Source organism: Rousettus aegyptiacus, unplaced genomic scaffold (genome assembly GCF_014176215.1).
Source record: "Rousettus aegyptiacus isolate mRouAeg1 unplaced genomic scaffold, mRouAeg1.p scaffold_m13_p_9, whole genome shotgun sequence".
Lineage (NCBI taxonomy): Eukaryota > Metazoa > Chordata > Mammalia > Chiroptera > Pteropodidae > Rousettus > Rousettus aegyptiacus.
The window spans coordinates 22,178,734-22,200,731 of NW_023416312.1; the positions used below are offsets into that span (position 1 = coordinate 22,178,734).

At 35.5% G+C, this 21,998-nt stretch overlaps 1 protein-coding gene and 1 pseudogene across 2 annotated transcripts in view; both read left to right on the plus strand.

Moving 5' to 3' along the window:
- SYTL5 (synaptotagmin like 5) overlaps positions 1–21,998 on the plus strand; it is a 127,813-nt gene that overhangs the window by 18,021 nt on the left and 87,794 nt on the right. For both annotated transcript variants that reach the window (XM_016152971.2, XM_016152990.2), the window contains exon 2: positions 8,358–8,836. In XM_016152971.2, coding sequence (XP_016008457.2) covers positions 8,718–8,836 — 119 coding nt within the window. In that variant the 5' untranslated portion in view covers positions 8,358–8,717. The remainder of the gene's footprint in view (positions 1–8,357; positions 8,837–21,998) is intronic.
- On the plus strand, positions 515–631 carry LOC118608519 (annotated as a pseudogene).

The following is a 21,998-nucleotide window of genomic DNA, read 5'->3' on the forward strand; positions in this document are numbered from 1 at the left end:
ACATATAAGTGTTGTGGTTAACAGCCCTAGCTGTGCTCCCAGCAAACAGCTGACATCAAATGCCAGACATGTGAGTATATCATCCTTAACATCCCACCTAATCTAGCGTTCAGATGACTTTAGCCCCAGCGACCATCTGACTGCATCTCTCCAGCTTTCATCTTGCTGGCAATGTCACCTGTACTATTCCAAGATCAAATTCTTAAAATTATTTTTAACTTCTCTCTTTCCTTTGCATCTAACTCTAGTCAGTTACCATATCTTATTGCGTCTTGAAATTTCTAAAAGACATAAATAATATATGATTATGTGAATATGTCTAGAATAATAAACAGTATAGAAATAAGACCCTTTTCATCTCTTCTTTAACCCCTGACAATCCAGCTCCCATCCATATAGGCAACATGATTAATGGATCAATAGGTATCATTCTGTGCCTTTCCTATGCATTTACATACACACACATATTGATTACATTACATTGGAAGCATATACATTTAAAAACATAGAAACCGTCTACGGCCATGCCGCCCTGAACAAGCCCGATCCCATCTGATCTCAAGCTAAGTCAGGTCGGGCCTGTTTAGTACTTGGATGGGAGACCATCTAGGAAGACCAGGTGCTGTAGGCATAAAAAATAAGGGATTATAAACTGACAAGGTCCTTGCAATCCCGGAGGTCAACAAAGGGTTACCTCACCTAAAAAAAATAAAAATAAAAACATAGAAACTTCCTACTTTCAACTAACAATGTAAATTAGGTATTCACGTGTCAATACATATTTTTAAATACATTATTTTAATATAGCACCATGGTATTACTGTAACTTAGGATATTTCAAAATTTTCACCCTTGATAATTATACTAAAATGAATATCTATACATTGCCTTCAAGTATCTACACAGGTAAGATAGATTCTTAAAAGTGGTCAAAACATGTATATCTTAATTTTAAAAACTTTATCAAGGTACGATTGACATACAAAACTGTATGTATTTAATGTATACAACTTAATGAGTTTGGAAGTAAGTATATACCCATGAAAGCATGACCTCAATCAGTATCATAAACATCTATCACCTCCAAAAGTTTCCTCCTGCCTTATTTATTAATAAGGATACTTAGCAACATTTTAAGTATACAGCACAGTATCATTAACTATGGGCACTATGCTGTACAGTATATGTCTAGGATTTACTTATTTAGCATAACTGAAATTTTGTATCCTTTGTCCAATTTTGAAAGACTCAACTAATCCTCTAAAAAGGGTGACAAGAACTATTTGCAGATGACATTATTATATAGAAAACCCTAAAGACTCCACAAGAACACTACTAGAAACAATAAGCAAATACGGTAAAGTCTCTGCATACAAAATCAAAGTTCAAAAATCCATAGCTTTCTTACATTATAATAATGAAGTGTCAGAAAAAGAAGTGGAAAAAATAATTACTTTTGCAATTGCAACAAAAAGAGTAAAATACCTAGGAATAAATTTAATGAAACATATAAAGGACCTATATAATGAAATTCAAAGAAGATACAAAGAAATGGAAAGATATTCCATATTCTTAGATTGGAAGACTCAACATAGTTAAAATGACCATATTACCTAAAGTATTATACAGAGTTAATGCAATCCCCATCAGAATCCCATCAGCATTTTTTAAAGAAATGTAACAAAAAGTTATCAGATTTGTATGGAAGCACAAAAGACCGTGAATTGGCAAAACCATCCTGAGAAAAGAATAAGGCTGGAAGCATCACTCTGCCCAACTTAAAAGTATACTACAAAACAACAGTAATCAAAACGGCATGGTATTAGCAGCAAAACAAACACACAGACCAGTGGAACAGAATCGAGAGTCCATAAGAAACCCATACTTATATGGGCAAATAATTTTCAACAAAAAAGCCAAAAACATACATTGGAGAAAAGAAAGGCTCTTTAATAAATGGTGCTTGGAAAACTGGAAAGCCACCTGCAAAGTATGAAACTAGACTGTTGTCTATCACCACACACTAAAATTAACTCAAAATAGATTAAGGACCTGAATGTAAGACCTGAACCAATAAAATGCATAGAAGAAAACATAGCAACTAAATTCAAGGACCTTGGACTTAAAGAGGATTTTATGAATTTGATTTCAAAAGCAAGGGAAGTAAAAGCTAAAATAAATGAATGGGACTGCATCAAACTAAAAAGCTCCTGCTCAACAAAAGAAATCATCAACAAGGTAAAGAGAGAACCATCCGAATGGGAAAATATATTTGCAAGCAATACCTCCGATAAGGACCTAATATACAAAATATACAAAGAACTCATATGACTCAGGAACAACAAAAAACCAAACTATTCAATCAAAAAATGGGCAGAGGACCTGAACAGACACTTTTCCCTAGAGGACAAATGGCCAACAAATATTTTAAAAGATGCTCAACATCACTAGCTTTTAGGGAAATGTAAATCAAAAGCACAATGAGATACCATTTCACACCTGTCAGAATAGCTATAATTAATGGGACAAGTAATAACAAATGTTGGAGAGGATGCAGAGAAAAAGGAACTCTTGTACACTGTTGGTGGGACTGCAAATTGGTACACCCACTATGGAAAACAGTATGGAGTTTCCTCAAAAAACTAAGAATTGATCTACCATATGATCCAGCAATCCTTATACTGGGTATTTATTTACCCCAAAGACTTGAAAACAGACATCCGAAAAGCTATTTGCACACCAGTGTTCATAGCAGCATTATTCACAGTGGCCAGGACATGGAAGCAACCAAAGTGTCCTACAATAGATGAATGTATAAAGAAGCATATATACAATGGAATATTTGTCAGGCATAAGAAGAGATGAAATACTGCCATTTGGGACAACATGGATGTACCTTGAGTTAATCATGCTAAGCGAAATAAGCCAGACAGAAAAAGGTGAAAATCACATATCACTTATATGTGGCATATAAACCTAAAACAACAAATGAACAGGACAAACAAACAGAGACTCATGGACATAGACTATAGATTAGTGGTTACCAGAGGGTAGGGGGTGGGGGAGGAGGGGAGAGGTAGACAGGATAAAGGGGGTCAAATATAGGGGGGGGTCAGGGTAGGGCAAAGTGGGTAAACAGGATCAAATATATGGTTCCTGAAGGAAACTGGACTTTGGGTGGTAAACACAATAGAATATACAGATGTCGAAATATAATGTACACCTGAAAATTATATACTTGTACTAACCAATGTTACACCAATAAACTTAATTAAAAAATAATTAGTGATCATGAACTTACAAGAACTATAAAAGCTCTGAGATTTTACTTTCAATATAACAAGTAGGTCTGCCACGGTTTTATATGTGATAGTTGAAGACACCTGGGTCAGATACTATGGACTTTATTACTCACAGCACAGCAAGTCTCATGAGCTTCATGCTTGCATTGGTTTCCTTTGTCCCCAAGAACCCAGGCGGAAATTGGGCATGAGAGGACTTTCATAACAGCTGAGGAACCCTGAATTTAAGGAACCCAGACTTTTTCACAGTGGATTGTAAGCACATCTGCCTTCTGCCCTGGAGAGAAACTTTTGTTTTACTAAGCAGTAAACAAATCTGCCCTTTGCTCCAGAGACAGACAGTGTATCTTTCAAAGCTGGTCACTAAACAGACATTCTTGGAAGATATGTAGATATGAAAGAAACCTATGGAGAATTCTCTTTCAACTAAGGGTTGAACTTATTTCCACTTCCACTAATGGATGAGTATGCCCACTTCTACACACCTTCACCAAACACTGGATGATACAGATTTTTTTTTTACATTTCATAATCTAATGGAAAGCTAAGAATTTTTCTCCTTGTTGTAATTTGCAGTCACATAACTAGTGAGCTAAGTGAGCATCTTTTCATGTTTACGTGAATTGGTTGTGAATTGACTTTTCTTATTTTTTTCCCCTTAATGATTTACTTTCTTATAACTTATAAGAGCTTTTATGTTTTCTAGATAGTAATCTTTTTCCTGATTTTTATGAAACAATCTTATTTTCCCAATCTATCTCTTGTTTCTTTTAGTTTTATTTGCAGTGGCTTCCTTTGTACAGATACTTTAAATTTATATATGGTCTATTCTGTGAAACTATTGGGGAGCAATATAGAATTTTGTAGGTCTTGGTAGTTAAAAAGCATTTGGAGGTTAAATATGATATAAGTATATTGTCTAATTTTTGTTTCAAATCTTTTCTCTTGAATTTATTTAGGTTTCCTTCTAACCAGATATTTTTAAGATAGTGAGTATCCTCTTTAAAAACATCAAAGTACATGATGCCAGGATAAGAATCAATAATGTTAACTGTCATATTCCAAACTAGAGGTTCTGTGACAATTCACAGTAAACATTAGAGCATTAAAGTCTCAGAAGTTCTGTAGAAGAAAAAATATTTAGTTTGGCTTCACTCCACATATTCAAAACTTTGTTGGCCCAAAGAACTTTTAAAGATTTTGTATCTTATAACAGTTTGTGGGATGCTGTTGTTCCATGGGGATACTGAGAGGCGGTCATATCTAATGGTTAGAACCAGCATCCCTGAAACCAAAGTACTCTGAGTTACTAAATGGGTAACTTTGGACATGTTAATTCTCTACACCTCAATTTTCTCATCTCTATAATGGGGGTGTTACAGTTCATTTTATTATAAGAGGGACATAAGGGTTAGTTGCATTTGTATGTGTTGGCTGTTAAGATTGTGGAACATTTTGGGGATGCTGCTCATGGAACATCATTATGAAGCTGATAAAAGCTGATGGTATTGTTAATTGTTCTTTGTATTATTGTTCAGAGGATCAATACCACTTTAATTTTCTTTAAAAAATTCAACTACTGAACTCTTGTGGCATGTGCCACACAGAGTTGCCCATCTGAGAAGAAACTGCTCTATTGAAAAATCAATCCCTGCGGTTCCATAGCATCTGTCCTTGAGTCTTTCAGCTTTGGGTTCATAGTGAAAGAACTATTTATTTCTCTCCCCAAAATATCTTTATCTCTATGGCAGCTCTTATCTTTTGGCAGTCATGTGGATTCTTGTCTGCTTATCTATTTGAAAGGAACCCCCAAGATAATTTTGCAATATGCCTTTTAGCTTGTATTCTAAGCCTCCTAAACATTCCTTTAAGTGTGCCAAAAATCTACCTGTTGTGTTGTCACACAGTAACAGACAAGGAGGAAATTAATTTTATTCTTACTAATTTCATCCTAAGCACGTCCAGAAATGTTTCATTTTTAAAGCTGCATTTCAAGTACCCCTTCATGAGATATATTTAGATATACCCTCTCTTTGATTAAAATATCAACCCTATTATTTTAAGTGTCTATTACTACTCAAAACAAAAGCTTTTTAAAAAGCTTGTGATGCTGTGTGATCATTTGAGAATTTTTGATTATTGCCTCTTTTCTGATGCTCGGAGTTAGTGACCTGCCCAAAGCTATCTATGCCGAAAGGCAGTAGAATGATGTACAAATCATCTTGTCATCTTTTTAAATATTTGGGCTCAATTTGGCAAGGCTACTGGACAAAGGGACAAATCCACATCTATAATATTTAAGGAGAGTTACCTATATAAGTGAAAATATTAAAGAATAAAGTAAAACTGAATTTCTTCCTTTAAATCGGTTCAGTGTTCACTGGGTACACTTAACTAAAATAATGAGAATTGACTCTAGATAAAATGTACTCATTATTTTTACTCATTCATTTTTCATTTAATTAAAGTGTATAGTGAGTACGGGATTCTCTAGGAGGTTCCTGTAAACTAGCTGAAAACAGGCATCAAAAACAGTACATACTTAGGTGAATTCATCACAACCCAGATGCAGGTCCTCCAAATGCTCAGAAATTTGATTCAATCAGCATACAGAGACCAGCTAAGACACAGGTTCAAACTAAACCAAACATGGAGAGTTTCACTGACAGGACCTGGAATTCACTCCCTGAAGAGAAAGCTTTATGGAAAGCCAACTTACAATCAAGAGTTTTCCAGGAGGAAGTGAAATTCCAGCAAGAGAAAATAGTTGTATGATTTGTGTGATTAATGTCATGAAAATTTGCTAGACTCAGGCCCCATCACCCAAGTGGAAGGTGTGCTACAGGGAATAAACAGGTTATTTTCATTTTGAGGCCTGAGTGTTTCTCCTCTGGTTAGAGTCTGGATGGGAATTATTGTCATCTAGCTTCTTAGATCTCTTTTATCTATCCCCAGACTCACTGTCTCCTCTTCTCCACCCTGTATTATTCCAGGAGGACTGTTTTATTATAAGTTAGAGACCATCTTACAAATTATAATCACAGTCTAGTCCTGCCTCCTAGAGGAAGCATCCTGTTTTTCTTAATAAGGTTTTGGCTACTTCCGATCTACTTGGCCACTTATTTACAAATCAGCTCTAGCAGTTCTGGTACAGATGAGCAAAAATCCATTTGGGGCTAATTTTGTTAAACTCTCACAGGGTAATTTTATTTCTCTTATATCTTTGCTTGATTTCCCATCTTCTCTGTCACATTTGCTACCCCCATGGTGTTACTACCTCCCTTTATTCTCCTTACAGGGCAGACTCTTGTATTTTTAGAGGGCCAGCTTACATTTACATCCCAAGGTCAGGATGACCGGAAGCTTCGGTCAAGTATTTTTCTGGCTCCTAATCTCTTGAATAATTTCTAAATATGACTCTATAAAACAGTTGGGACATTCTAAATTTGATATTTCAAATATAAAATATGTCTTAAGTAAACCTGACTGTAATGATAACATGCTCATTTATTGAGTTACCAAGTGGTTTTCCCATATCAGCATGAAACGTGATGAGACACACAGGGATGAAAAAATCTGTGTGTTCTTTATCTGAGGAGACCACAGTTGACAGTGATGTAAAAACCAGACCCTTAATCCCTCTGAATAATCTCTTTTGTTTTTCATCATCTTGCTTCCTGTTCATGTCAACCTTAGAGTCCTTGATCCCTTCTGCCTCTAGGACTTTGGAGATGGAGAAAAATCCTGAAGTAAATCTAGAAAGTCTGGACTAACCAGGGCAGTTTTCTCAGAGGGAGCTTACTCTTGGTCTATAGGAAACAGTTCAATTCTGAGTCATTTCAGCAAAGTTCTGGTTTGGTGTACAATGTATAGAACAGACACGTGGGGACTTTGGAAAGTTTGAGGCTCTTGACAAGACCCTATGCTTTCAGATCTCCTGAGATTTTAAGGTTAGCCTAACCTTATGGTTGCTGGGAAGCCCTTAAACAGCTTCTAAGTTAGTATCTAGTTATGCTTAGAAACCTGGATAGAACCAAGCAAACCAAGTGTAACTTGCAAATAGATTGTAGTTCATAGACCTAGGAGGAAGCTGAGGGACAGTGTCATGGGATGATGCCAAATCACAAAACCTGGTAGATCATTCTAAGAGTCATTGTTCTTAAGGGAATGTACAGAAAGAATCCAGGTACAAAGCCAATGAAAGTATGTGCTCAAGAGGTAATATGAGGGGCAGGGCTTTATGAGCTTCTGATGTTGACAAGGGAGTAGTTTTAGAACATCTGTTTTGCAGTATATATTACATACCTAGAACAATTCACAAACCATTTAAATCATGAGATATAAACCCCCATCTTGAGAATAAAACATTACTCAATATAGTTGAAGTTCTTGTGTTCTATAAGCACATCTCTCTAAATTTCTGTATTTATACTACAGATATATGAATTCCTTAATTAGATACAATGTTAAAGTTATTTCCTTTATATATACATGTGTGAGTATGTGTATGAAGGATATATATATATATGAAGTATGTGTGTGTGTATATGTATGTATACTGTCATTCTGCATGAATTTTTCTGTAACTTTAGATTTTCATTCATCATGATGTTTGTGAGGTATATTCAGGTTGATATATATATAGCACTTGTTCATGTTTGTTTTGCTAGCAGTGCTTTTTATGCAGTGGTTTTACTTGTGAGAAGGAAGTGGGAGGAGGTGCGAGCCACTTAAGGGACTGGTCCTATCATGGACAGTCCAGACTGTGCATTTAGTGTCCCCAGGTGGTGACCCGATTCACCCATGGGTCAGCCGCAAGTATGGTATGGGAGCTGGCTGGCAGAGGAAGCTAATTGTAAGGGAAGAAACTGAATTTGCATAGAGAACCTCGAATCAACTAAATATAAATAACATTTCATGGTAATAAACACAATATGGATTAAAATTTATTTTTTATGTTAAATATATCACTGTAAACAATTAGACACTCTTACAAGTGCAGTGGGAAAATGACCTAATGAATTTTTCTCTTCTTTGTTTTCTCCACCTTTTCAGTGTTTTCTGGGTTCTGCCCCAGCAGATCTGATTCCTGCCCTATAGCTTTCTGAAAGATTAATGATGAGCATCATTAGTGAAACTCAGCTGCCACCTCTGTACACCACAGCAAAGGCTTTGGAGAGCTTTTTCAGTTAAAACAATAATGACTTTCTTGGACTGTAATCCCAGTGGATCCTGTTTTCTGTGTAGCCCGGATGAACACCTAACTACCATTGGTAGTTCTTCAGAGACCTTATAAAAACACTCTACATCAAAAAACTGAGTGCCTCTGGGTTGTTGAAGAGGGCCTTAAGAATTGGGATATCAATTCACCTGGAAGATTCAACCACTGCTACTTGGAGCTGCTGCTGAAATACCATGTCGAAGAACTCAGAGTTCATCAACCTATCATTTTTATTAGATCATGAAAAGGAAATTATTCTGGGAGTCTTAAAGAGAGATGAATATTTGAAAAAAGTGGAAGACAAGAGAATAAGGTAATATTCTTTGATCTTTTCTGCCCTCCTTGACTGCTGTTTGTTTGAAGCAATTTAGATCAGAAATGGAGCAATTGCAACCACTTTGGAGACAAATATTGGTCAGTGACTGCATAGGTTCCCAGCAATAGATCAAATATTAGAAAACATCTTTGGTGCTTTATTATTTAGTTAGATGGAAGAATGGAATCGAGCTAATAATATAGTGGTGATGAGAATGTCCATTTGGTAATAACATCATACCTAGTAGTAGCTAAGTGGAAGGACTTCCCAGGTTTTAGTACCAGCTCTAATATGTGTTAATTGTGTGACCTTGAGTAAGTTACTCAACTTCTCTATGCCTTTGTTCCCTCTTCAATAAAACAAGGGTAATAATAGAAGCTAACTCATAGGGTTATTGCAAGAATTAAGGAAGATAATACATGGGCAGGGCCTGGTAACTAAGTGTACAATAAATCTTAGCTATTATTTATTTATAATGCCATCCTCAGGTCAGTCTTACTGAGAATTTGCCTCCACTGTAGCTGGGAGAAGAGTAAGGGGCTCTGGAGAGTGAAAAGTAACCATAGTACCCTCAGAAATCACCTGAATATCTTGAAATAAGTTTCTCTGTGAGGGAAGTTGAATAATATGGGTACGATTGAGTTTCACATCAATCGTAAGCATGGTTGATATTTAGCTGGATCCCCAGTTATGACCTCACCTATGTTTCAGCCAGCATCCATTATGATTGGTTGTATCATCTGTTCTGCATGGTCATAGCATCATTCTGATTGGTTGCTGCATTCATTGTGATTGGTTGCTGTCTGTCATGTTTTGCTTGTTAAATATATTTGATTATTACATCTCACCTATGAATAGAGGAGTAGAAATAAATGGAGTTGCCTCTTCAGTCAGTGCCTGCTATGAAACATGTAGCTTTAGTGTCTTGTATGTTACTCAAAACCAAAATCAGAAAGTTATGTTTATTTTTCGTGGGGAGAAAACTTGTCATAAGATTATCTTAACATGTTACAAAAATATTCAAAGTACCTGAAGGAACTAGGATCTTTAGAATTGGAAATACATTGAAATATTCTTGATAAATGCTTATTTCATAGTTTAGAGCCCAGAATTTTCATTTCCATCATTCTAAGATATTTAGTCAATCTTAAAGAAACAATGACTTTTTAAAAAATTATTGTACTTTTACTATTCCTACAATTCAAGTGGCAACAAAAGGCAGTTAATGATTTTAAAGAAATAAGAAATAATATTTTTGGCATTGGTATTCCAGTCATTAAAAATGGCTAAATTTTCTTTTTTCGCTTATGATTATTGTCCTCAGATTCCCTTTTTAAAAAATTTTTAAATTTTAATTTTTTCTTTAAGTTTATTGGGGTAACATTGGTTAATACAGTTATATAATTTTCAAGTGTACATTATAATTTGACATCTGTATATAAAAGTGACTAAATTTTCTAATGTGCTACAAAAAGTTATATGGTTTATGGGGGGCAAGCTGCTAACCAGTTATTCATGACATTCTCAAAAGAATTAAAATTCACTCTCTTCAGCAAAAAGTTTAATAATCAGATTCCAGGAAACACTGAAGTACAATGAATAGGCTTTCGTTCAGAATATTTTTTTTCTGTCATTCTCAATATCTTTTAGTCATAATGTATTATCCTCCTTCTTCCTTTTGCTCTATTTTTCTTCCCTTGCCTTCTTTCCTTATTCTCTGTAAAGAAATTTAGCCAAATAGTATAATATACAAAATAGCTACGAAGGATAAAGTTGTTGATTTTCTGGCTATTTAAACCTTTTTGAGGATTTGAGTATTTTTTCTACACTGTGTTAGATATGTTGTCTTGTTTTGTTCTGAGCTACCAAGGCATGATCCCAGGCCAGATGACTCAGGCTCTGCCACTCTTAACAGCCTTTTGTATTGAAAAGCCACATCAAAGTCAATGGCATGGTATTTAGAATGCATGCTGTTGAATCACACACACCCACACTTGTTGATTAAAATCTTAGTCACACCATGGAATCTTTGTGTCACCTTAGACAAGTTACTTCCTTAGATAAATCTAGTTTCCTCATTCGACAAAACAGAAATAATAATATTAACTACCTCATAAGGTTGTTGTAAGGATTAAACAAGCTATTATCAAGAGCTTAGAGCAATGCTGACATACAGTAAGTACTCAATAATCCTGGGTATAATCATTAGCCCTATTGCTGGTTTGCATGGCTCTTGATTTATCAGTTGTAGTGACCGCTATTGGTGCTCCATTCAGATCCTCTGGTATCCTTTGTTGGATCTATGCTCCCATCTCCTAGTTTCCACATGCTTTACTTCAAAGGGCTAGCACCTACTAACTTTTTAAGAGGACTGCCTTTGGGCGGCAGGAGTTACCCATAGGATTAAAGAACCACAAGTGTCAGGTAAAGGTGAATTTATGTCCCTAATGGGCAGCCAAAGCCGATGGCCAAAAGGTGCAGAAACACTTTGCCTCAAGGTCAGACAGACTGCAGTGCAGCTTCTGCTTCAGAGCTCCTTATGGGATCATATGTGAGGCCGGACTTCATACTTGCTTAGCCCCTCTTCCATTCCCTTTCCTGCCTCACCTCCTTGTACACAAATCTACATCTCAGAGTTAGCTTCTGGAAAACCTGACCAGAAAATTTGCCAGATAAGACAGAGAACTTAGTCCTTTTTTCTCGATATCCTCCCTAATCATCAACACAAGGTATTTACGGTGTAGTAGATTTTATTGTGACAGTAAACTTTGTACTAGCTATTATAATAATTGTTTTCACCATGCTATAGAGATATAGGCTGATATTTTTTGGGAAACTAGAGGAAGATGTAATTAATTATGAATAATATATAAGATAGAAATGGAAGGAATGGTTTCAAAGAAGAGGTCATAGTTGAGCTTAGCCAAGAAATGTGAAAAGGATTTTGATATTGGCAAATATATGCCAACTGTGTTTCATTTGTTTACCATGAACCATAAAAATCATCTTTAGATTCTCCTAATAAGTTTCAGAAGGGAATGGAAACCAAATAAACTTTTTTAATGCATTATAATGATGACAAAGAAGAAACTGATCTAGAAAGTAAATGGGAGTTTGGGGAGCATTAGATTTACTGTTTGTGTATTTCTTTGCTTGAGTAGGTTTTCCTTAGAGATAAAGAAAATAGAACAATGGGAGAGTGTAAGAGTTTTAATAAATCAACATTTCAGAGACTTATCACCCAACCCTGCTCCACAGTCCACATAGCCACTGAAGTATGGCAGTAATTAAAGTGAGACTGATCTCTGGGTGCTCCTAAAGGTGCTCTGCACTCAGAGTCACATGAGAAGCCTAATAATTACCTCAAGGCATGAACTATAGACTGGGAGAGGGATCTGCCTATTATCAGAGCATTATAGGTTCATCCAAAAGGCTCAAATATATTTTTTCCTTCAGTCCAAGTAGGAAGAGGTAGTCGGAGATACCTAGACAGAGATTTTGACTATTAGAGAGTAAGAGTATTTTAAATGTTCTCTCTGAAGAACAGATCACTTAGATTTATTGATGGTTTTAATGCAATGAATAGAGGGAAGAACTGATGCAAAAGTTGTGATAACAGTGATTGCAGGTGGACTAGTTGGAAGCACAAAATAAACATCTTTGTTGGTCATTTTGCACCTTAGATGTTTCTAACTTTGGAAGAACTGAGCTTAACATAAAGAAGTACATGGATCATAGTATCTACTCCCCCCAAAATCTCATTAACAAATTCTAACTCTACTTGACCTTCTGTGGCTGAATACAAATACTACTAAATGTCTACATTGTGGTATTGCCTTGTGTAAGAAATTATCTTATAAAAGACTGTTCATTTCAGCAGTTCATCTGTGGGCTTCATTCAAAGAGGATGTAATTTCCATTTGACTACAATACCTGAGAACATATTTAGACTTAACATTCTCTTTATCACCTATTTTTGGATTTCTAATGGAAAACACTATTGATTGCTTTATAGCATACATTTCTCTTTTCTTCCTCACTATCTAAATCTCAGTTTTGCTCAGCTTCAGCAATGGATTTTTAAATAATCAGTCACCCCTTGACTGGGATATCTCTGGCAACCATTATTAGTCTGGAAGTGGACATGAAACTAAAGATGACCCATTTAGACAATAGCCCTAATTTGTGGAATGCTCACATGGAAGGACCTGTTCAATGAAATATGTAATCCTGATTGTTGTCAAATTTGAAAGCCAGCATAACAATGAAGCTGAGCCAAAAGAGAGGCAGTGAATTGTTGTCAGCATCCTGATATATAAGAACTGGCCATACTTCTGGACTTCTTCTTTAAGCAATATAATATATGTCTGCATTATTTATAGCAGTTTGAATCAGATTTTCTGTTACATGCAGACACGAGCATCCCACTGTCCCCAAGAGTCAGAAGTAATCAACATTTGTTGAATACTTTCTATTGGCCAAATGCTATGTATTTATTGTCAGAATAGAATAATGGAGGTGAGAAGAGACACAATCTAATGCTTGTTGGGTCCATAAACATAAAGACATTTGTAGTTATGGATCAGGCTTTATCCATGTTGTAGACCAGGGGTCAGCAAACTTTGTAGTAAAGGACCATATAGTAAATAGTTTAAGCTCTACAGGGCATATATTCCCTGTTATGATTACTTCACTCTGCCATTGTAGTATGAAAGAAGAAATAGACAATATGTAGGGAAATGGGTATGGCTCATGTTCCAATTAAAAAAAAATGACCCAACTAAATGTTATCTGTAAGAAACTCACTTCAAATTTAACAGTAAAAGGATAAAAAGTAAATAAAAACTTTATTAACAAAAACAGGGAGTGGGTTGGATTTGACCCAAGGGCTATAGTTTGCTGACCTTTGGTGTTGAAAACACCATCTTGGTAGTTTCCATCCTTAAGAATAGCCACATATAACCCGAAAGCTTGATAAGCCTTCTCAGGGAGAAGCAGGACATTTATAGTCCAAGATATAGGATAGAGTTGAACTAGAAACAGTCAACTATCAGAGATAGAGCATAGGCTTCTGTCTGGGAGGTTAGATTCTCCAGAGTCCTGCCATCTCAGGGGATATTTATGCCTTGCCCAATCTGTAGTGGCTCATGTGTTGGAATAGCTTAAATGTGTTTCATTGCCTCTGTAGAAGAACAGAAAAATTAACCTGGAAGAATAGAAAATACCAAGAAATCATAGAGGGTTCTGTAAATTACAAGGGAAAAATTACAAATTAATCTTTCCTATGAGGAGAAAATTATTAATATCCCCCCATAGATAGGAAAACTGAAGTGTACAGTTAAATAACTAGTCCAAATAACTTGCACAGCTAGTAAGTGGCAGAACTGCGATTTATATTCCCACAGACTGACTCCAGAGCTCACACTCAACTCTTAGGTCACTCTTAACTTCTGAGTGACATATCTGACCTTTTGGTGGGGAGTGAAGGGAGGCAGAAAAAAGAGATGGTAAACTATCCAATGTATACCTCACACCAGAGAATGTATTACTCAATTCACAAATGTATCTTCATTTAATCCCCATGTCATCCCTGAGGTATGTGCTATTAAAATGTACTATAGCTGTGACAACTAAAATAAATTTAGATTAAATAATTTGTTCAGCTGGTAAACATTAGAGCTAAGGTTCTCTCCATATTGCTTCCCTTTCTTCTCTGCTGTGATGCTCATGCAATAAGTGTACTATTCACACTCTGATGAAAGCCCACACACAGCCTTACTAATAGCTTTCAGAAAAATGGAACAAAGTGGAAAACATTTCTTTAGGCTGGTATTTACTGACAGTTCTGACCTATAAGCTGTATAACACTATCCAAAGTTACTATGACATTTAGTGAAGCATTGCTTTTGCCCAATAAAAGCTGACGAGAATTCCTTATACTGTTCTCTTCCTGCTGAAAACCAAAGTGCAAGTGTTTTCTGTTTTGTTCCACAGAACTGGCTCAGCTGATGGGCCACTCAGCAAGCCAGATCTGTGGTATCATCAAGAGACCACAGATCCCAGCCTGGAAACTTCCATTCACCTTGTGGCTTTGTTTTTATGTAGTCAACTCCATCATTTTAGAGCAGGGGGAGGGAGGAAAGAGGAGGAAGAAACAGAAGTGGACAGTATATTCAAATAAGCTATTTGGAATCCTGCAAATAAGGTAAATAGTTGGTTCAAATAGATAAATGAGTTGAAGAATTATATATTCAGCCTGGAAGTTAGGGAGGCCAGTAAATGCCTTCCCTCTTAATACTCTACAAATATTTGATGTGTGGGGCTGTTTGTTTTTCCAAATCTTATCACTACCACTAAGAACAAAATTAGTTTGACCTTCTCAAAAGCTTAAAGACTCACTGTCACCATAAAACACCAGGAGAACTATTGTAGTGGGCTTCTGGTTTGTTAAACATTTTGTTTTAATCCTTGTAAAATTGCCACAGAGTGTCTTAATGGATTAATAGAAACTCCCAGCATGAACACACTGGCTCCCTAATAGAACTCATACTCTAAAAGAGTCACAGAGAAATGGAAAAAAAAATCTGGCTTTGCCTTAAACAAATTTAAAACCTTAGGGTTTTTCCCACCACAGACCTATACACACATTGGGAAGCTAACCTAAATTTTGATTTTACAGCATTTTCCTCCAAGTAATTCTTGTAGGGCTCACTTTAGGCACAGGGCCACTAATACCTGATATTTGGGGACATTTCGAAAGCCAGATTGTCCAAATAGATATAATTGCCAGATCTTTTTGTTTGTTTGTTTGAAATAATATTGTCACCATAGTCATAAGTAAAATTGTTACCTATGGGCAGGGCGAGAGAAGGGGGTAGGAATGAATGAGAATAAATCTATCTCTTTGATTCTTCTTCAAATTCCCCTTTTCATACCCTTTCCCTTTCTTGTGTTCCTTGTGTACTGTCTAGGCAGATTTGGTGTAGAGCAGGTGTTCCCAATCCCCATGCTATGGACCAATACTGGTCGATGGCCTGTTAGTAACAGGGACACATCGCAGGAGGTGAATGGCGGGCATGCAAGTGAGTAAATCTTCATCTATATTTGCAGCCGTTCCCCAGCATTAGTGTTACTGCCTCTGCTCCACCTCAGATCATCAGGTATTAGGTTCTCATAGGAGCACTGGTCTCTGGTGCCAAAAAGGTTGGAGACTGCTGGTGTAGAGGACATGGCCCTAAGATAGCAGAGATTAATTTGCACTCATGTCTGGACACTACCATTTCCTTTTAAAAAAATATTATGGTGACGTTGGTTAATAAACTACAGTAAGTTTCAGGTGTACAATTTAGCAGTAAGACATGCATGTGTATGTGTGGTGTTCACCATCCATAGTTAGATTTCTTTCTTTCACCACATATTTGACCCCCTTTACCCTATCTACCTGCCCCCATCCCCCACCCTCTGGTAACCAATAGTCTATAGTCTATGTTCATGAGTCTTTGTTTGTTCTGTTCGTTTGTTGCTTTTAGGTTTATATCCCACATATAAGTGATATCGTGTGGTTTTCAATTTTTTCTGTCTGGCTTATTTCCTTAGCATGATTATCTCGAGGTCCATCCACACTGTCACAAATTGAAGTATTTCATCTCTTCTTATGGCTGAATAATATTCCATAGTATATATGTACCACAGCTTCTTTAGCTAGTCATCTATCATAGGACATTTCGGTTCCTTTTATTGTCAGTGGAAGAAACAGAACTATAATTCCCATGTAATCTACAACATGGCTGAATGATTGTAGAGTAGAATGTTGGGGCTGGGAGGATGAGAGAAGAGGACTCACTCTGCAAAAGGTAGGTAAGTTTATAAGGGAAGATTATATTAAGCAAATACCAACTACATTCTTGGTGAAATAGGCATTTTATTTATAAGGAAATATAAGTGAAAAATTCATTAACAAACTAACACCTCTAACATTTTAGGCTTCAGGCATGTGACCATTTTATATCAACAGTTTATATGACTGTTCCTATATTAATAGAAGTTAGAGTTTGATTGATTTAAATCTGTAATAAAATTTAGAGGACATTTAATAGTTTTTTCTAATCATTATTTCATTGCAGAGTAATTAAATGTAACTTCCAAGCATTTCCTGCAAATGTCTAAAATTAAAACTTACACAGCAAAGGATTTTTTATAATTTTGTAAAATCAATAATGTATAAGAATCTATAAAGGGCATCAATGTATACAACATTTTTTATATCATAAATCCTTATGTCAAAGAAATACTTAGAATATTTTGATATATTTTAATTATAGAAGTAATATGTATATTATAGAATATTAGAAAATGCATATAATATGAACTTTCCAGAGATAGTTTCCCCTTTTGTTAAATTCCTTTCCTGATATTTTCCTGTGACTACAGGTAACTTTCATATAATTGGAACCATATTATTTATGTAATTTTCTATCCTTCAGTTTTGCTTAACTTTATTTAATGAAAATTATTTTTATGTTATTAAAAATTCTTTGGAAGCATCATTCTTATTGGCTGGGTAAGATTTCACAACATGGATATGCAATATTTGATTATTTGTCTGAATTAACAGGAACATCCTTATTCTTAAATCCTCTGTCTTAATTTTTATTATATTATTCATATTTTGATAGACATTTCCTTTGAATTAAAAAATTGTCTCCAGAAATGTCATGTCAATTTCCTCTTCACTAAACTATTACATCATACCACTGCTAACATCAAATGTATTGTTATAAATAATTACTAATTTGATAAAGTCGTGCCCTATGTTAATTTGCACTTACATGGTTATTAGTGTTTTTACAGGGTTGCTAGTCATTTGTATTTCCTCTTTGAAATTTTTATTCACATTGTTTATCCATTTAGTATTGGGTGTTAGTATTCAATGTTATATAAATTCTTTTGTCATATATTTGGGAAATACATTTTCAAGATTCAGCAAAAATTTATTATGTGCTTATTGAATGCAATGCATAGGAGATGGAGATGAATTCATTTCCAATTAATAGAAGCAAAATTTTATTTGGATTGTGAAAAGTCTCCAATTTTACATGGACTCAAATCAAATTAACATATTCTTTCTGTAAAATATAAATAATTTACATTTTTGATTCTATATATAGTTAGTATTTTACAGCCAGGATTTGCATTCTTTTCTACTTCTGTAATAGTATCCATACTATTTAGTAGTGTAGAAATTTGGGTAAATTCAAATCTGAGTGTTAGAGAAACAAAATAATAGCTTAAGTAAGAGAGAAGTTTCTTTTTTTTACCTAGATGAAGCTAAGAGGAAAGCAACCCAGGGCTGATAATGGTGGCTCCATACTCATCAGAGGCCTTTGGTCCTTCTAACTGGTTGCTCTGCCATCTTCAACATGGGCTAATACCTGTTAAAAATATTCTGCTACCTATTAAAATGGTAAGGAAGACTTTATTTAGGACTATTGCAATAGATTTCAAGACTATCATTAAAAATATAGAAAACAAAAAAGGAGTATGGCGATAGGGAAGAGAGAACAGGCTCAACTCCCAATACAGCAAAGACAGCTGAGGATTTATAGCACAGTGAGAGGGTCAATAAATGGAAAATTACTAAGAGGAGACATTGATGATAGAGGGATTCTTACTAAACTGACCTATCAGAATTCTTGCTGAGGGCAGGCCAGATATCAGATATCAAGGGCGGGGAATTCTCATTAAACTAATTTAACAGAATTCTTAGTAAATCTTGACTATTCAGGCTGAAGACAGGACCCAAGGACAAGATCTAATCAAAAAGAGGTCTCAGAGGATCCTGTCTAAAGTTTGGTCAAGGAGAGAGTCTTAGTTACACCTAATGGTGGTCCAAGATGGCTGCTACAGCTCTTGTCCTACTGTCCTCATTTCAGTCAACTGGGAGAAAGGCAAAGTGCAGAAAAAAAGACAGGTTTCCTTCTCTTAAGGGCATGTTTTGAAAAGTTTCACAGATGACCTTGCTTACATTGTATTGGCTATAATGTAGTCGCATGACCATACATGCTACGAGGGAGCCTGTATATTTAACTGGGAAATGTAGTCTTTATTCTGGGTGGCCATGTATCCAGCTCATTTTTTTTATTGGTATAAAAGAGTAGAAAGAATACTCGAAAAAAAAACAGCAATCTGAGAAAAATGGGTGTAATTAAGATCATACATCTTATGGTTCAGATTGATTTGTGTCTCAGCAAAAATCTCATCTTCCTTTTTATGGAATCTGAAAGCAATTGTCAGTGATGATTTTCAGTGAAGGATATAAGAAAAAAACATAGCGTAGAAAGAAGACATTTATAGTCATCTTCAATGAATTTCAAAGAAATGGTGACTTGGCATTTCTTGTACGAGATACTGATACTGATTACTAGGAAAAATGCCGAAAATGTGTTTTATAATAACCTTTACCTATAAAAATGTGAGTCCCTATAAACATACTTAAAGAGGTAAAATGGGAAAAATTAAGTACTGATAACTGTCTTTGCTGAACAAATAACTCCTTCCTTGCTGCATTTAAAATAAGTTAGTATACACAAATTCAATTTAGAGACATTTTAGAAGTAAAATATGTTTATAAAAATTAAAACTAGTACATATTTATTTTAGCAGCAGAAATAATTTTAAAGAATGTTTAATGGCACCATGTTTTCTTTAAATTACCTATTTTTATGTACAAATGCCCAATTTTCTCCCATCAAGTCACTTCTATCCTGCATTGTCATAGCAATAATCTTTAGAAGTCTAGTACTTTATCTTTGTTTTTTTTTTAAAGAAATGTAGCTTTCCTACTTGCTTTACCGATTCTATCTCCACCCCCTCTTTCTTTTTCTTTTTTGTAAACACTATAGTTTAATCGTCTAAATCTGTTTCTTTTAACTTTTAAATTATTTTGTGCTTTATATTTTCATATTTATCAGTGGAAACACTTCGTAAGTTACATAATCGGCTGTTCACTCCCCTCTTTTTCTAAGTAATTTACGATATTCATAACAGGATTTTCTGCTGTTTTTCCTTATTCAAGAAAGATGTCCTTTGGATTTTAGATTAGTAAAACACATCATTGTTTCTTGTTGGGCCAGGAAATTGAGATGATAGTTATTTCAAAGTATTTCCAGGTGGAGGACTTGGTTGGTTAATTACATATGAGATCAATTTCTGCTATGATTTTGAGACTACAGGCATACCTTGGAGATACTGAGGGTTTGGTTTCAGACCACCACAATAAAGTGAGTCACAGTCATATTGCTGGTGGAATGTCTTACTTTTAACTTGTAAAAAAATGAAATATCTGTGAAGTGCAATAAAGTGAAACACAACAATATGAAGTATGCCTATATAGTTAATAATAAATAGTTGCCTGTCTGTTCACATGGCTTTGTGAGATGATCTGGTGTATTTCTACGAGTGGAGTGTTTTGCTACCAAGAAGTGTTTGGTGTCATCTGTAGACATGAAGATTTCGCAATGCCCTCTTTCCTTGAGGCAATTTCTAAACACATGAAATTTGCAGTTTACAATTTTTTTTAATCTGGACAAGTGTTTTTTCAATCCTGTTCCTTATTACTTTCTCTGAAGTGGCTTTCTCCCTAGCCAAAACTTTCTCCCAGTTCTCAGATGGTCTTGATTCTTTTTAATAACATTGGATTTGAAAGCTAATCAAAAGCTTTATAAAGTTTATTAGGACCAGAGTGGTATATTTGTTGAAGAACAGTTCCATTGGGGAATGTTTGCCATGAGAGGCTCTGTGATAAGAGGCCATTTGGGCAGATGCCATTTGGTTAGAGAAGCTGGGTGGGCAGAAGAAACCCTTCATGTTTACTGGAGCATAACTCTGAGTTGCCTCAGCGTGGCTTTGTACAACTAAGAAAGAAATAGCATTCTTTAATAATACATTGTTCTTTCTGAGAAAAAAAAAACTATTTTAATAGATTGAGAACCAAGGAGACAAACCTGATGTTGGGGAAGAGTGCGGATCTTGGAATATAAAATTCTGGATATGATTCCTGACTGCACCACTTTATAACCCCATGAACCATAGCAGGTTCCTTTCTGAGATTTTACTTTTTTATCTATAAAATGGAAATCTTTATGTCTTTCTCAAAGGTTACTGTCAAATGGCATGACGTGTAAAATAGACTGCCTGTAAGTATTTTGGCTAAGTGTTGTGATGGTTAGTTTTCAATAATGAATAGGTTCTGCTCACAGAAGCTATGATCAAAATAAAAAGTAATGTTTTTATATTCAGAGTAGAGGAAGGAGGTCTGGTCACCCCTGGATTTTCCTTAGGCAAATATGAAATAGCACCAGTGTTTATGGCATTGCCTCTGGATGTAAACAGAAGTCAGGAGTGTTAGGAGGTATGCAGTCATTGACAACAGGCTGCTGTGACATTATTCTGCCTACATATAGTATTTCAAGTGATTTTTCTCTCATTGTTTCTGGTTTGACAGTATTTTTCATCAGTCACCATGGTTTTGCTATCTTAAAAGAATATGAAACTCTAGCTCTAGACAAGGATTTAGCTTGCAGGCATTGCCACAGAGGTTGAAGCAGAACCTGAAGCAACATCTCTGCAAGAGGACAATAATAAAAAAAAGAGCTAATATTTATTGAAGTTCTTATTGTATTTATTGGAAAATACACTTGGTTGTGGGTGACAGAGACACCTTATAATAATGGCTTAAACAAGATGAAAATACATTTCTCTCAAATGGAAAAGTGCCAGTTGGTTGGCAACTTTGTGATATTGTTATGGTGGCTCCCTTATAGCATGAATATGAGCTACTTTACTTTTGTCATTCCACCAACTGGAGAGTTTGGCTGTTAATCCAAGATGGTTCACCCTATTGTTTTCATTTCAGCCTCTGGGAAGGTTAAAGAGTTCAAGGGAATGGAAGCCCTTTCCTGTTAGGGGTATGACCTAGAGGTTGTCTATATCATTTCTGATCACATCATATTGGCCAACATTTAGTCTCAGGACAAAATTTAACTGCAAGGGATACTGGGAAATATAGTATTTATTCTGAGTGGTCATGAGCCTAGCTAGGCATTCCACTAATAAAGAAGGGTAGAACAGATATTGGCAGATACATGCCAGAATTGTCTAT